Below are 17,462 nucleotides of genomic sequence, written 5' to 3' on the forward strand. Positions count from 1 at the left end.
GCATTTTTTCGTAGATGATTTTTGTTTTTTAACAGTTTGGAGGGATTTGTTCTTAGTGAGGACAACTGGATTGGGACGATCAGGTCGGTTGAGGGCGGCAACACACCAATAGGTGGATTGACATTCTTGTACTGTTTGGGTAAAGGGCGGGAGCGCTCTTTCCCTCTTACCAGTATTTGCTATAAGGGGTGGAGCAACCGGTTAAAATCAAATATCCAACTGCCGCTTTCCTTATGGCTATCTGTTTTCGAGTAAACTGAACTCTTGGACTGGCTGTAAGGAAAGGGGAAACTGTACAAGGTATTTTTCAATCGTTTACGGGACCAGTGTCAAAGGAAAGGATTGTTGCACTCTCTTGCTTGAATGAATCGACATTTGTGGATGCTTGTTCATTCGGGATTCTTCTATCTATATTTAGAACTACTGGATTAACTACTCCTTCTTTTAGCCTTTGGAACCCTAAAGTCACTTGCCCGTTCAAACTCTTCTGTCCATCCCATCTAAAACCCTTGAATTAGTGAATGGAAGCTGAACTTCCCTCTGGTTCTCTCCTAAAACGCCCTTCCTTTTTTAGCCCATTTTTAAGGAACTCGAATTTTTTTTTAGAAAATTCAAAAGGAAATATTAGTTTTTTTGAAAATAGAAGGAAATGAGGTTAACAAAAAACATATAGCTTAATTATAAAAAGAAAAGAAGATATAGTGGAATAAGGGAGTGTTTTAGAGTTCATATGACATAATGACATATTTTATGATATATTGCGATTGAATTTTACTTATATTTAATCAACAAAAATAAAGAAATGGAAAATAAAAAACTAATTCTTACAAACCTGCCGATCCTTATATTAACACGTGACATGAACAAAATCCTGCCTAACATATAGTTTGAAGCTGTACGCCAACCTTTACAAAGATAATAAAGAACTAATAATAATTTTGGGAAGTTTGACAAATTTTTTTACTTTAATTAAATTCATATACTATATTAATAAGACATAATCAAGGACCCCATCCCAGGTAAAAAAATCAAATTTGTCTCCTCATCGTCTAGTATAAATCCTATTAATTATGGTATCTCCCCCTTATTAAAAGAAAAATTATGAGTATTTTGTCTTCTCATCTAGTAAAAAGTGTATTCGCCTTCAATTTTTTAGATGGATTGAACATCCTAGATATTGTGAGTTAGTTTAAATATTGCAGTTATATCCAACATTAATTTAAGAAATATTTTATCTTCTGAACTTTCAAGTAATACAATTTCATCCTTTTTTTGCAAACTCACAATCTTAGTGACATAATTAACCACATGAGGGAATAAAGCGGTGAAATAGAGTTTACGGAAAATATTTGTGGATACTCAACATTAACCATATGTTTAGACAATAGAATCTTCGGGACTTTGCCATCAATCTATCATGTATAAATATTTATCCTGCATATTGAGTTCTTTGGATGAAATTCTCTTCACAAAAATTATTAGTGATCTTCTCCAATTCATTATGATAATATTCCTGCGCTCCTAAGAACCAAGCCTGAAAACGAAGTGAAAGTACCAAAACTAATTTCTAATTACTAAATAACTAATAGTAATTTCTAAATAAATTGTCTTGCTAATTATAAAAGATAATACTTGAAAAATAATACAATGCAAGAAATTAAGAGAACTCTTGACTACAATTAATTGTAAGATTGGCTCTAATGTTCCACTATGAAAAGTTCCACAAGTACAATGATTGTCATTTTTAGTTTATGAAATATCGTAAGAATAATTATTTGTAAACTACAGAAAAGAAGAAAGTTAACCATATTTGTGGTATAATATAAGTAGGCTACGACAAAGAATTAGGCGGTGAAGAGATTTGACCCAAAGCGACTTTATAGGCTCGGTATAGGTGTAGTTCAAATGGAAAAAAATCCTATTTTAGGTGATTTATAATTAAAATTTTAAATTATATAAATATTAAAGATCATAATTTCGATTAATATTTTGAGGATATTTTTGTCATTCAACATTTAGTGTAATATAAATATATATAGATATAGATGTAGATTAAAATTTTAAAAAAAAAATTGTATTTATCACTATTCTCGAACAAAATGACACATGAGAAATTTAACAATTGTCCAACTAGTGGGTGGACAATTGCCTACCCATGACTAGCACGAGAGACACTGTTCCGATTGTATAGTTTAGTCGGCCGGAGCGGGACGACTGACGGCGGCTGTTCTCAGCGGCACCGGCGACAAAATTGAGCGCAGAATCAGAGGACCGGTAGGTATTTCAGCTCTTATTTTGATTCTTCCTCAGTTCGCCTCTGAAACCCCTAGTTTTTTGCATTCCTCCGTAAATTTCTTCCAAACCAGCTTAATTGATTTCATCTTTATGTCTTTTTATGGCTTTATTACTTGCATTTGTTATTGATTTATGTATTCTGCTAGGATACTAGTTGTAATGGGAGAATACTTAGCTTTTGTAACTATAGTAGATAGTGATGAAAATATATGACGTTGTACCTCAATTTGGCCGTAACACATGTTTGTCGAAGCTCCTGAAGCGAATGAGAAGTTCTTTGGATTATGGTGGTGATTCAATTGTGAAAATAGTAGAATTGTGAATATTTCTGCCCAGTTTTATGCTCTGTGATTTGTTAGGGGCTCAGTGTCTTCAAGCTTATTTATAGGTTTCCATTTTAATATTGTTTCTTGATACCTGGTACCTCCTAGCTAACAAGTGCCCAGGTGCCCGGTGGATTAGCCGACATGCACACAAGCTAAACTGGACACCGCCATTATCTGAAAAGAAAAATTGTTTCTTGATTACAGAAGCTTGTCACATTGATGTAATTTTTTTATAACCGTGGTGTTCGGGCCAGCTTGCGCTCACCTTGACTTGTCACATTAATGTAATTTTCTGACATTTGAAGCTATAATTTAAATTTAGGGAAGCTCGTTAAGCTTTAATATCACATCTGTAGTCTTCTGAGATTTTTGTGGTAAACTTGAATTTGGTGCTCTCTTAAAACCCACACTTTATCAAGCTGCTGGTGACTTTTGTTGTTTCGAAGTATCTTTGTTTTCTACCCTTCCAACTACGGATATAAATTAGGATATGTATAAAGGGAGGGAATTCAAGCTTGTAAACTGTATGAGCTGGTTTGCTCCATTAAACTTAAGTGAATATCCCCAATGAACACTTAAGTAGTTGAAGCACAGGAGTAACAAACTGGAGATCCCAGGTTCAAGTCCCAGCCACAACACACTTGAACTCATTTGCTTCAGCTCGATGGGAGGTTTACCCTCCACCTATGCTTGTGGGCTTTTATAGGCTACCATGAAATAGTTAAGGTGTATGCAAGTTGTCTCAGATAGACGGACACCATTGTCATTAAAAAAAAAGGAAAAAACAAGTACATTCAATGACAATTGGAGTGTAAATGCTTATTATATATCGTTTCCTTACTCCTTTTAATGTTGAATCATTCTGGGAATAAGAAACGCATAGAGAATTTTTCACTTTTCAAAATGTTTGGACCCTTCAGAGAGATGGGAATAACTCTTCACAGTTCTTGCTGATCGTTATGTTTGTTTTAACAGATACCAACAAAGTATGGCAACCAAACTGCCTTTTCCGTGCTGTCGAACAATTTCTATGCATTTGGTTGCCGATAATACTAGATCAAGACTTAATGGAACTGTTTGCCTTCGGAGAGCTGCACATTCGCTAGGCAGAATCATGCATTTCCAGCTATCCTTCCTTAATATTGTCCAACCTTCTTCTTTCAGAAATTTCAAGTGAGTTTTTCACTTGGTCATGTGAAACTTTGATGTAGCTTCATAGTTGTGCCCCTTCCCTCCACCAGAAATGGATTGCATGCATAAGAAGGAAACATGTGTGATTACAGCAGGTTCTTCCAGGTTTAATTTCCTTAAAAGAAAATTCTCTTTTTCAATAAGCAAAAAATATTTACAGATTTTAGGGTTCTTTGTTACCTAGTTTGTCAATTTTACAGTACTGGTTATTGTGCTTTGTGGAGAAGCCAAGATATAAGGATTGAGGACTCACAGAGAATATCTTTTATCATTTTCCAAAAGTACAAGCAACTGACCTTAACAGCTTGCAGATAACAAGCAACTGACCTTAACGGCTTGCAGATATAAATCCTAACTATACTAAGAAAAACAGAGAATGTTAACATCAATTCGTAAGGTGGAAATCATACCCCAAAAAATCAATTGAAAATTGCTATTATAGTAACTGATTCTTACAGTGGCTGGTTTAATTTTTTGATGAAGGTATAATGGCTGGGTTAATTTTAAATAACTCTTCCAATATCCATTTGTCTTGACTAAGTCCAAGTTTGCTTCCATTACTAAGTGCAAGTTTGCTTGTCCTGTCTGCTCCTACAAGTCACCCTAGTCCCAGTTGCAACGAGGTAGGGTACCAACTATTTGGGAATATATAAAACTCTCCTTTGAGTTTTCTTATATTGTTCAAAAAGCTAAATACCTTAGAATATGCCTTCTAGGGCTCATAAGGAAATTATATGCTATATGTTATCTTTGTTTAATGCTAGATCCTTGCTCATAGACTTATAAATGAAACTTTCTTTGTGTATCTCAAAGTTTAATTGCAAAATAGGAGGCTGGCGTGGTCTATAAGAAGTGCTGCAGATGGCAGTGGACTAAATTCTTCTCCTACAACCAGCAGCAGCGGTGGAACTCGACTTATTAGGGCCATAGAAGCTCTTCTAGTCAAATTAGATGCCAGAATTAAGGTGCTGAGGAAAAACCTACCGGTGAAGTTGCTATTTTTCTTAGTAGGTTTCTATTGTGCAACGGCATTTGCCACTGTAATAGGGCAGACAGGTGATTGGGATATTATTTCTGCTGGATTAGCTGTGGCTGTGGTGGAGGGCATTGGAGCTCTTATGTATAGATCAATTCCATTATTAGATGAGGTAAGGAGCTTCATCACCATGTTCAATTATTGGAAGACTGGGTTGACTCTTGGTCTTTTCCTGGACTCTTTCAAATATTAGAGTGGAGATGAGGAGAGGAGATGTGTACAGAATTCGTAGTGCCATTGAAAGTTCATAGTTTGATGATCTATTGGGGCTGTGTAGGCACATTCATTTTGTCAAAGGGTATTTATACATCTTCTTGCAGGATGTCTGTTGTACAGTGTCTCCAATGGTATAGCATGTGTCACTTTGTACATGGGAGGCATCACCAGTTTGGTGCCACATTTGTAAAATGTATAGGAGAAAATGATTTGATTATTCAGTTTTAAACTGATTGTTCCTCTCTTTGATACTTTCACAAGCTGATTTAATCAACATAATGCTCTGGATTGTTGCTGAGCATCGGATTTTTGCTCAAGCGTGAGTTATGGGTTATTAAGAATGGTAAGGAGTTGATAAGACGTATCAATTAGTGATATACGAGCAAGTTCCATCTCATAGGCACTCTGTGGTAAGTTCCCGATCTCATGTTTGTCCAAATGCTTTTAGAATATATGGCATGGAGTTGGATCGTTGATGGAGATGAAGAGCTGTGTTTCTGCTGGATTGTTAACCTACGTTTAGATGCCATGCTTGGAGGAAATGACTCTACTTCCAATGCTTTTTAAGGACACAATAACTTGTCTTCATGCTTGGTTTAGTGCTTTGTTTATTGCTATAAATGGTCATATATTTATGAGCGGTATCAATATATATCCGTTATGGAGAGAAAGCCATGGTTTTAGCAGTTAATGTTGATTTCAACCTAAGGTTAACTGATGAATTTCTTGATTTTGGTTCAAATGACTAGCTATTAAGGGAAGCTAACGGGGTGGATGACAGTTCGCAAAGAATGGATGAAGTTTAATCCTTTTCTGAGAGCTTAAAGCTTTACTCATTCCTTTTGCCTGATGTGAGATATCAAAGTTGGGATAAATGATCGACAACAAGGATGTTCTAGTGCGTCAAAAGAATTGTGGTGACATGTAAACAAAATCTTTTCCAACTAAGCAATCAACCAACAACAATAACCTAGTGTAGGTAGGTTTTGGGAGGGTCGAGTGTACGCAGCCTTAACCCTATCTCACGAAGGTTGAGAGGTTGTTAAGCATAGTCATAGCAGTTTCAAAAAGAAATGCAGTAATGAAGAAGTCATGAAAGAGAGGCAGTATCGACAACAAGATAATAAAATAATAGAAGCAAAAGAAACATATAATAGTAGAAATCTAAGGCTGAAAAAATACGAGAATAATGTTGGGTTTTGGATGTATTTAATTAATATATTAAATACTTAAAAGAGGGTGAATGGGAAATGAAGGGAAATAAAATTTTTGAGTGAAATTTTAAGTTCCCCCCTTGGCAAATGGGCATTGTCCCATATTGGAAGAGGAAGAGGTTTTTTATGGGTATATAAGCAATTGCTCTTCTTCTAGCTCTTAAAGAGTTGAGAAGAAGGCAAGCCTCGCGCCGTCGTCGTTGTCGCTTGCTCGGCTACGGCTACGGCTACGGCTTCGGCTTCGGCTTCGGCTTCGGTCAAATGATTGATTGATTAACTTTTTGGACCAAATTTATTTGTTAATAGTAAAATATTAACAGAAATGTTATTAAATATTTGTTTTAATAACAAAATATTAATATTAAATCCAATCCGTTTTTCTGTTCTATTCTGCTCAGAATTTCACTACGATTTTCTGAGTTTCTTCTCCTTCTTCTGCATACTTTTAGCATCAAACAAAGCAAAAAGTAAGTGTGATTTGCTACCGAACTTTGTGTTCGCTGAAACGCTGGGGTTTGAAGTACCACTACACCAGTGTGTAATTCGTTCTATCCTGGGAGGAAATAATCCATAACCTTGGGTACTAGGAGGGGATTAAATTCCTTAAGGAAACACTGTGAATTCAGTGGGCTCGAATTGGTTTATGTCATTTCTGTTTATATTCATTACTGTTTATATTCATTTATATTTCCAGAATTTATTTTACAAATACAGTGTAATAACAAGCTTAAGGAATTTAATAATTTATTTTCTGTATTTGTACTTACTGTTTCTGGAAGAGTAAAACCTTTGTGGTTTTGTACTCTATTAAAATCTACGTGATTTTAACGTTTGTGTCATTCTTTTACAGAAATGACTAATGAGAATGAGAACCAAGCGGTTCCAATGGTGACTGCCAATGCGTCAACAAGCCGAACGACACCGGCAGCATTGGCACCGGCGGAGAAACCCGGAAAATTTTCCGGGATTGATTTCAAGCGCTGGCAGCAAAAGATGTTCTTCTATTTGACTACTCTAAGTCTCCAGAAGTTCATCAAGGAAGATGTTCCTGTGCTGTCCGATGAAACTCCAGAAACTGAACGCTTTCTCGTGATTGAGGCGTGGAAGCATTCAGATTTTTTGTGCAAGAATTATATTCTAAGCGGGCTGGAGGATGCTTTGTATAACGTCTACAGTGGCGTGGAAACGTCAAAGGAACTGTGGACTGCGCTTGAAAAGAAATACAAAACCGAAGATGCCGGGTTGAAAAAGTTTGTTGCTGCAAAGTTTTTGGACTACAAAATGGTAGATAGCAAGTCTGTTATTACCCAAGTCCAGGAATTGCAAGTGATTATTCACGATCTCCTTGCTGAAGGTATAACTCAATTTAATATTGATGTTGAAAGTAGTAATCTTAGTATTTTTACTAATAGAAATTTCATTGAAGGTCTTGTTATCAATGAAGCATTTCAAGTAGCAGCGATGATTGAGAAGTTGCCTCCTTTGTGGAAGGACTTCAAAAACTACTTGAAACACAAACGCAAGGAGATGTCCCTTGAAGATCTCATTGTTCGGTTGAGAATCGAAGAGGACAACAAAGCTGCGGAAAAGAGAGGCCGTGGAAATTCAACAATAATGGGAGCAAATATTGTTGAAGAGAACAAAAAGAGAAAGAAGGCTTCTGGACCGAAATACAACCCAAGCAAGAAGCGGTTCAGTGGAAACTGCTACAACTGTGGGAAAACTGGACACAAATCTACGGAGTGTCGTGCTCCGAAGAAAGACAAGAAGAAGGGTCAAGCAAACATGGTTGAAAAGCATGATGATGTTGATGATTTATGTGCCATGCTTTCCGAATGCAACTTGGTGGGCAATCCTAAAGAGTGGTGGATTGATTCTGGAGCCACTCGCCATGTTTGTGCTGTTAGAGAAGCTTTTGCTTCTTATGCTCCTGTTGGACCCGATGAGACGATTTCTATGGGAAATGCTTCAAAGGCGAAGATTGAAGGATGTGGGAAGATATTTCTCAAAATGACTTCCGGCAAAGTGGTGACTTTGAACAACGTCCTTCATGTTCCCGAGATTAGGAAGAATTTAGTCTCTACTGGACTTCTTGTTAAGAATGGTTTTAAATGTGTTTTTGTTTCCGATAAGGTTGTAATAAGTAAGAATGAAATGTTTGTAGGAAAAGGTTACCTCACTGAGGGCCTTTTCAAGCTGAATGTAATGGTTGTTGAAAATAATAATAAAATTTCAGCTTCGTCTTACTTACTTGAGTCAAATGAATTATGGCATATACGTTTGGGTCATGTCAATTATAAAACCTTACGGAAAATGATTAATTTGGAAGTATTGCCCAAGTTTGAATGTGACAAATCAAAATGTCAAGTATGTGTGGAATCTAAGTATGTTAAACATCCTTATAAGTCGGTTGAAAGGAATTCAAATCCTTTAGACTTAATTCACACAGATATTTGTGACATGAAGTCAATACCATCTCGCGGTGGAAAAAAGTATTTCATAACTTTTATTGACGATAGTACTCGATATTGCTATGTTTACTTACTTAATAGTAAAGATGAAGCAATAGACGCATTCAAGCAATACAAAAATGAAGTTGAAACGCAACTTAATAAGAAAATCAAAATGATAAGAAGTGATAGGGGTGGTGAATATGAATCTCCTTTTGAACAAATATGTTTAGAATATGGAATTATTCATCAAACAACGGCCCCTTACACGCCCCAATCCAATGGGATTGCAGAAAGAAAGAATCGTTCATTAAAGGAGATGATGAACGCATTATTGATAAGTTCTGGTTTGCCACAGAACTTGTGGGGGGAAGCCATTCTTACGGCTAGCCGAATACTAAATCGAGTACCCCATAGCAAAACACAATCCATTCCATATGAAAAATGGAAAGGAAGGAAGCCCAACTTGAATTATTTTAAAGTGTGGGGGTGTTTGGCAAAAGTGCAAGTTCCTAAACCCAAAAGGGTAAAAATAGGACCGAAAACCGTTGATTGTGTTTTCATAGGATATGCGACTAATAGTAAAGCATATCGATTTCTGGTTCATAAATCAGAAAATCCCGACATTCATAATAATACGGTTATAGAATCAGATAATGCTGAGTTCTTTGAAAATATATATCCGTATAAAAAGGAATGTGAGTCGATTGGTGAAGGATCTAAACGACCCCGGGAAGAAACAAAAGAAAGTACACTTAACCAAGAGGATCCAAGACGTAGTAAACGTCAAAGAACGTCTACTTCATTTGGACCAGATTTTGTGACTTTCTTATTGGAAAATGAGCCTCAAACATTTAAAGAAGCTATGTCTTCTTCGGAATCATTGTTATGGAAAGAGGCGGTCAATAGTGAAATAGAATCCATACTGAACAACCATACATGGGAATTGGTTGATCTTCCTCCTGGAAATAAACCGTTGGGTTCTAAATGGATCTTTAAGAGGAAAATGAAAGATGATGGCACTATTGACAAGTATAAGGCAAGACTTGTGGTCAAAGGGTATAGACAACGAGAAGGTCTTGACTATTTTGATACATACTCTCCAGTTACAAGAATTACATCCATACGAACGTTAGTAGCGTTAGCTGCAGTTTATGGTCTTGAAATTCATCAAATGGATGTTAAGACGGCCTTCTTAAATGGAGAGTTGGAGGAAGAAATTTACATGGAACAACCTGAAGGGTTTGTGGTTCCAGGTAAAGAAAAGAAGGTCTGTAGACTTGTTAAGTCCCTTTACGGATTAAAACAAGCACCCAAACAATGGCATGCTAAATTTGACCAAACAATGTTGTCAAATGGATTTAAGATAAATGAATGTGATAAATGTGTGTACATTAAAAATGTTCCAAATCACATAGTCATTGTTTGCTTATATGTGGATGATATGCTCATAATGAGTAATGACATTGCCAACATAAATGCTACTAAGCGTATGCTAACTAGCAAGTTTGATATGAAAGACTTGGGAGTTGCTGATTTAATTCTGGGAATTAAGATCCATAAGACTTCTCAAGGTCTAGCATTGTCACAATCTCATTATATTAAGACAGTACTTGAAAAATTCAAGCACTTGGGCTTTAAAGTTGCAAAGACTCCAATTGATGTGAATCTTGCATTAGCAAAGAACAAAGGCCAGAGCATATCACAATTGGATTATGCTCGTGTGTTGGGTTGCTTAATGTACATCATGAATTGTACACGACCAGATATAGCTTGTGCTATAAGTAAATTGAGTCGATATACGAGCAATCCAGGCCAATCTCATTGGATGGCCATGAAACGAGTTTTGGGGTATTTAGTACATACCCAGGACTTTGCTTTGCACTACAATAAATATCCTGCGGTCATTGAGGGATACTGTGATGCAAATTGGATCACCGGATCAACTGATTCCAAGTCCACAAGTGGATATGTATTCACTATTGGTGGAGGAGCGGTATCTTGGAAGTCATCCAAACAAACTTGTATTGCCCGCTCTACAATGGAGGCTGAGTTCATAGCCTTGGATAAAGCCGGTGAAGAAGCTGAATGGCTCCGGAATTTCTTGGAAGATATTCCATTTTGGCCCAAACCGTTGGCACCAATATGCATACATTGTGATAGTCAAGCGGCAATTGGAAGGGCTGGGAGCGTTATGTATAACGGTAAGTCTCGCCATATACGACGAAGACATAAAACTGTTAGACAATTACTCTCTAGAGGAATTATCACGATTGACTATGTAAAGTCAAGTGATAATGTGTCGGATCCACTTACAAAAGGCCTAACTAGAGAGGTAGTTGAGAAGTCATCAAGGGGAATGGGACTGTGGCCGAGAACAAGTCATAGTGGCGGTAACTCTACCTAGAAGACTGGAGATCCCAAGATCTAGGTTCAAGGAGATCAAACAAAGTCATTTATGACGGTTCAACATTGTCAACTAAACTTTTGGTCCATTCTCGTGATGAGACAATGTTCAGTACCAAGGATAAAGCATTAAGGCTTTTTAATGATTTCTAAATTTGATACGGGGTATATCAAATAGTGTATCTACGGGATGACACGTTTAGGAATCACCTATGTAAGTGTGAAGTGTTAGCCGCTTCAAGGAGAACATTGTAAGGCCAGTTCTCTACGCATTTATGAAACCAGGCGGTGTTCATGGCTGAAACGAACACAACAATGAGAACCAAAGACGATTAAGGGTTGGTTGTGTGACTTGTGGTTGTCTAGGTATACACTAAAGTTTGACGGTTCAAAGATATCAAATCTACGGATTGATCGAGTATATCCGACATAAGTTAACTACGGAAAGTTCAAAGGGAAACCTACTTATCCAGATGCAATTAATCCTTACTTGCGAATCACACAATTTTTCATGCATACTTCCGTGATATAGCCATTCCCCATTCATGTGGGGGATTGTTGGGTTTTGGATGTATTTAATTAATATATTAAATACTTAAAAGAGGGTGAATGGGAAATGGAGGGAAATGAAATTTTTGAGTGAAATTTTAAGTTCCCCCCTTGGCAAATGGGCATTGTCCCATATTGGAAGAGGAAGAGGTTTTTTATGGGTATATAAGCAATTGCTCTTCTTCTAGCTCTTAAAGAGTTGAGAAGAAGGCAAGCCTCGCGCCGTCGTCGTCGTCGCTCGCTCGGCTCGGCTTCGGCTTCGGCTTCGGCTACGGACTCGGATTCGGATTCGGATTTGGTCAAATGATCGATTGATTGATTAACTTTTTGGACCAAATTTATTTGTTAATAGTAAAATATTAACAGAAATGTTATTAAATATTTGTTTTAATAACAAAATATTAATATTAAATATTAATATTAAATCCAATCCGTTTTTCTGTTTTGGTAACAGAAAAGTAACTACCCTCTTCAATTTTTCCTCTTTATTTTCCCTCTTTATTGTTGAGTAAATGGCCATTTATGTAATGGCATTTATGTTGTGGGCGTTTTGCATAAACAGCCATTCTGAAGAGTTGCACCTCTTCAGATTTCAGCCCAACTTTGGCTATAAATACAACACTATTCTGCTCAGAATTTCACTACGATTTTCTGAGTTTCTTCTCCTTCTTCTGCATACTTTTAGCATCAAACAAAGCAAAAAGTAAGTGTGATTTGCTACCGAACTTTGTGTTCGCTGAAACGCTGGGGTTTGAAGTACCACTACACCAGTGTGTAATTCGTTCTATCATGGGAGGAAATAATCCATAACCTTAGGTACTAGGAGGGGATTAAATTCCTTAAGAAAACACTGTGAAATCAGTGGGCTCGAATTGGTTTTATGTCATTTCTGTTTATGTTCATTTCTGTTTATATTCATTTATATTTCCAGAATTATTTTACAAATACAGTCTACTAACAAATAATACGAAAGCTTCTTGGCAAAGAGAACGACTACCTACTAGCCTTCTATCCTAATGCTTGCCATCCGCACCTTCCTATCAAGGGTTATGCCTCGCTAAATTGGAGTTGTGTCATGTCCTGCTAGATCACCTCTACCCAATACTTTTTAGACATACCTCTACTTCTCCTTGAACCCAACAAGGCAACCTCTCGCACCTCTTTACTGGGGTATCTGTGCATCTCTTATTCACATGCCCGAACTATCTTAACCACGGTAAACATTCGCAAAGTAGATGATTTTTTATATTAAGAATTTAAGATGCGGGTTGAAAATTTGGTTCTGCTTAATCTATTACTATAGTTCAGTGGCAAATCAAATCACACTTTTCAGATGTTTTGAATAATAACTGTTGATACAGTTACAATGTTCATCTGACCGCATAGCGCAGTGGATTAGCGCGTCTGACTTCGGATCAGAAGGTCGTGGGTTCGACTCCCACTGTGGTCGCTTTTTTTTTTTTTTTCTGTTTCTGTTTTCTCTTTCAGATTTTTTCTTTTGTTTTTTTAGCAACCTCCATCCAGTCTTTCCACTAAAAGATAGCTCCTTTCTGTTTTATTTTTGAGTATTAGGACTTCACATATTAACCACTTATTAGTGCATAATACAAAATTAAAATGTTTTTTTTTTTTACTTTCTTTCCTATTTTAAGATGTTGTGGGTCCATTTTATAGATTAAAATGGAAAGTTTAGCATTACCATACACATCATTGAACTTAGAAGCTTTTGCATGAAGCAAGGCTTTTCCCCGTAGGAACATTTGCTATCTTCAAACTGAAGCTAGAGCCTGTACCCTCTTTGATTATTATGGAGGGAAGAGTGCCATTCTAGCTTCAAACATAATCATGAACATGTGGTGATAGTACCAAGGACGGATCGTATAGATCATATAGTTAGGGCGGATGCAGCAAAGAAAGATACGGGTGTTGGGTTTGTTATTTAATAAATAATAACAAAAGATGTGTGAATGAAAAATGGTGGGAAAAAAAATGGAGGAATGACCCGCGACCCGATCCGGTCTAGCCCGTTTTTCTTTCCCGGATTAATTTAAATTCGTTTTAAATTTCCCGCAAAAATTTTCAACAGCCATGGTTGTTCTGAAACAGTGTCACACATGTTCCAACAGCCATGACTATTCTGAAAAGTTGCAAACCTCTTCAGAGGGTCACACCTGTTCCAACAGCCATGACTGTTCTGAAAGGTTGCAAACCTATTCAGAGGGTCACACCTGTTCCAACAGTCATGACTATTCTGAAAGGTTGCAAACCTCTTCAGAAACATCACCAAGTTGGCTATAAATAGACCTTCAAATCCCAGAATATTTACTTACGAAATTTTCTGATTATCTTCTCCTTCTTCTGCACTAAAATTCCAGTGTGTTTTGCTGCCATCGAGTGGTTCACTGATCATCAGCGTTTTTGGTACCAACACTCCGGTGAGCTAAATCGTTCTATCCTGGGAGTATATATTCCATAACCTCGGGTACTTGAGGGGAATAATTTCCTTAAGGACACACTGTGTATTCAGTGGGCTCGATTTGTTCCTTCAACGTTTCAAAAATTATTTTGAAGTTCGAATATTATTTTTCAGAATTGTTTCTACTAACTTTCTGTTTTATTTCAGAAAGATTACTGTTTTATTTACTTACAGCAATACAGATATATAACAATCTTAAGGAAATTATTAAATTATATTCTGTATTCTGTCTGAATTTTATTATTCTGATTTGAAGATATAAAAACTTCATCAGGGTATTGAAATTCAGAAAACGATTTGAAGAACATAAAAACTTCATCGTTTTTTCTGTAAAACAGTATATAAAAACTTCAGTTGTTTTTATTACGTACTGTTTATTAATTACAGTATTATTTACTGTTTTGGTTTTGCCATTAATTGATCTCTTCTGTTGTTCACTATAAGAAATGGCAAATGAGAATGGAATTCCTTCTGCGACTGTTGGTGCAAACGACGATAGCCTCGTCAAGTCGCACTGCTGTTCCTCCGGCCGAGAAACCGGGAAAGTCGTAACGTTTGGATACAATTGTTTAGTAAACAATGACATGCGAGATTTGACCAAATAATATTGTCAAATGGTTTCAAAAATTAATGAGTGTAAACAAATGTGTTTACGTTAAGAATACTTCAAATCATATAGTCATTATTTGATTATATATGATATGTTGATGAAATATTTAAAATGTGGGGGCTTTTAGCTTATGCATGACAAAAGCCAATGTTAGACGTAATGTCTAAATTATATAATTTTTGAACTCCATTGATATAGTAGTTGGTAAAATCATCAGTTGTTTAGTCTTAATAAAGACTAGTTGATGAAACTACTAATTCGGAAGTTGGTCACATGCCTTTCTCGAAAGGTCATTTTCTTTATTCAAAATTTATATTGTTTAGTTCTTTTATGAAATAATATCACTTTGAAGGTTGTGACTTTTCACAGAAAGATACGTCTGTACGTTTTTGTATGGACATGACTGTTCATGAACGAGTATATTAATACGTTGGTCTATAATGAGGTGAACAAACCGATGAACATGACCAAAATTCATTGCAAGTTGGATTTGTTTCACGAATGGAGGTGCTATAATTTGCATATCTATAGACATATGAATGAATAGCATACAAATGCTTGAAAATGGCGGAATGATTACGAAATGTGTTATATATTAAAAGGTTGTGGCCACAACTGATGCCAATCATTCCTGCTGTTGTTATAATTACTACATTAAGTGTAGTCAATAATCTGATATGCAATCGAAAATCGAGACGTATTAGTCTACAACATAAGGAAGTTTGCATTGAACGTTCATTTGAAATATACTCCAAAGTATGCTTTGCACTACAATAAGTATCCCACGGTAATAGAGGGGTATAGTGATGCAAATTAGATTATCGGTTCAACCGATTCTAAACAGTCGGTGGATGAGCGATGTCTTGGAAATCGTCCAAACAAATGTGCATTGACCGCTCTACAGTGGAGGCTGAGTTTATAGCCTTAGACAAGGCCGGTGAGGAAGCTGAATGGCTCCGGAATTTCTTGGAAGATATTCCATTTTGGCCCAAACCTTTGGCATCTATATGTATACATTGTGATAGTCAAGCGGCAATAGGTAGGGCAGGGAGCGTTATGTATAACGGAAAATCTCGTCATATCCGACGGAGACACAATACCGTTAGACAACTACTCTCTAGTGGTGTTATCACAATTGACTACGTAAAGTCAAGAGATAACGTGTCGGATCCACTTACAAAAGGCCTATCTAGAGAGGCAGTTGAAAGATCATCAAAGGGAATTGGGTTAAAGGCCCAGGACAAGTCATCATGGCGGTAACTCTACCTAGCAGACTGGAGATCCCAAGAGCTAGGTTCAAAGAGATCAAACAAAGTTATGAATGACGGTTCAACATTGTCAACTAACTCAACCCATTCTCGTGATGAAGACAATGTTCAAAAACGAGGTAAAGCATTAAGGCTTTTTTGATGAGTCAATAAAGCTTAAAGCTTTTTAATAATTTGCTAAGTTTGGCAGGATATGACCAGATAGTGTGTCTTTAGGATTATACGTTTAGGAATCACCTATGTGAGTGTGAAGTGTAAGCCGCTTCAAGGAGAATGAAAGTAAAGGCCCATTCTCTAAGCACTCATGAAACTAGGCGGTGTTCATGGCTGAAACGAACACAACCGTGAGAACCATAGATGGTTAAGGATTGATTGTGTGACTTATGTTGTCTAGGTATACAACAAAGCTCGACGGTTCAAAGATATCAAATCTACCGATTGACCGAGTATATCCGATATAAGTTCACTACGGAAAGTTCAAAGGGAAACCTACTTATCCAGATGCAATCAATTCTTGTTTGTAAAACACACACACACGTCCGTGCATTCCTTTAAGTTTATAGCCATTCCCCATTCATGTAGGGGATTGTTGGGTTTGTTATTTAATAAATAATAACAAAAGAGGTGTGAATGAAAAATGATGGGAAAAGAAATGGAGGGATGACCCGCGATCCGGTCTGGTCTAACCCGTTTTTCTTTCCCGGATTAATTTAAATTCGTTTTAAATTTTCCGCAAAAATTTCCAACAGCCATGGCTGTTCTGAAACAGTGTCACACCTGTTCCAACAGCCATGACTATTCTGAAAAGTTGCAAACCTCTTCAGAGAGTCACACCTGTTCCAACAGTCATGACTGTTCTGAAAGGTTGCAAACCTCTTCAGAGGGTCACACCTGTTCCAACAGTCATGACTATTCTGAAAGGTTGCAAACCTCTTCAGAAACATCACCAAGTTGGCTATAAATAGACCTTCAAATCCCAGAATATTTACTTACGAAATTTTCTGATTATCTTCTCCTTCTTCTGCACTAAAATTTCAGTGTGTTTTGCTGCCATCGAGTGATTCGCTGATCATCGGCGTTTTTGGTACCAACACTCCGGTGAGTTAAATCGTTCTATCCTGGGAGGACATATTCCATAACCTCTAGTACTTGAGGGGAATAATTTCCTTAAGGACACACTGTGTATTCAGTGGGCTTGATTTGTTCCTTCAACGTTTCAAAAATTATTTTGAAGTTCGAATATTATTTTTCAGAATTGTTTCTACTAACTTTCTGTTTTATTTTTCAGAAAGATTACTGTTTTATTTACTTACAACAATACAAATATATAACAACGGGTTTATTCGAACTCAATCGTTTTTGCTCGAATTCTATACAACAATAACAACAACAATACACCCACTGTAATCTCACAAAGTAGCATCT

At 36.7% G+C, this 17,462-nt stretch overlaps 1 protein-coding gene and 1 non-coding gene across 5 annotated transcripts; both read left to right on the forward strand.

Moving 5' to 3' along the window:
- The first annotated feature begins 2,099 nt into the window (after nucleotides 1-2,099).
- LOC109240354 (ycf20-like protein) lies at nucleotides 2,100-5,381 on the forward strand. Of its 4 annotated transcripts, none has more exons than XM_019406981.1 (3): nucleotides 2,100-2,278; nucleotides 3,597-3,794; nucleotides 4,642-5,381. In XM_019406981.1, the coding sequence occupies exons 2-3, from the start codon at nucleotides 3,610-3,612 to the stop codon at nucleotides 5,039-5,041; spliced, it is 585 nt and encodes a 194-aa protein (XP_019262526.1). In that variant the 5' UTR covers nucleotides 2,100-2,278; nucleotides 3,597-3,609; the 3' UTR covers nucleotides 5,042-5,381. The 4 variants fall into 4 exon arrangements, with proteins under 4 accessions (XP_019262526.1, XP_019262525.1, XP_019262527.1 ...); XM_019406980.1 differs by having other exon boundaries at nucleotides 2,101-2,274; XM_019406982.1 differs by lacking the exon at nucleotides 2,100-2,278 and having other exon boundaries at nucleotides 3,703-3,917.
- A 7,678-nt stretch (nucleotides 5,382-13,059) lies between these two features.
- TRNAR-UCG lies at nucleotides 13,060-13,133 on the forward strand. The gene has a single exon. It is a non-coding gene; the product is annotated as a tRNA-Arg (tRNA).
- Nucleotides 13,134-17,462: the final 4,329 nt, after the last annotated feature.

This window comes from Nicotiana attenuata, unplaced genomic scaffold (assembly GCF_001879085.1).
Source record: "Nicotiana attenuata strain UT unplaced genomic scaffold, NIATTr2, whole genome shotgun sequence".
In the NCBI taxonomy this organism is placed as follows: domain Eukaryota; kingdom Viridiplantae; phylum Streptophyta; class Magnoliopsida; order Solanales; family Solanaceae; genus Nicotiana; species Nicotiana attenuata.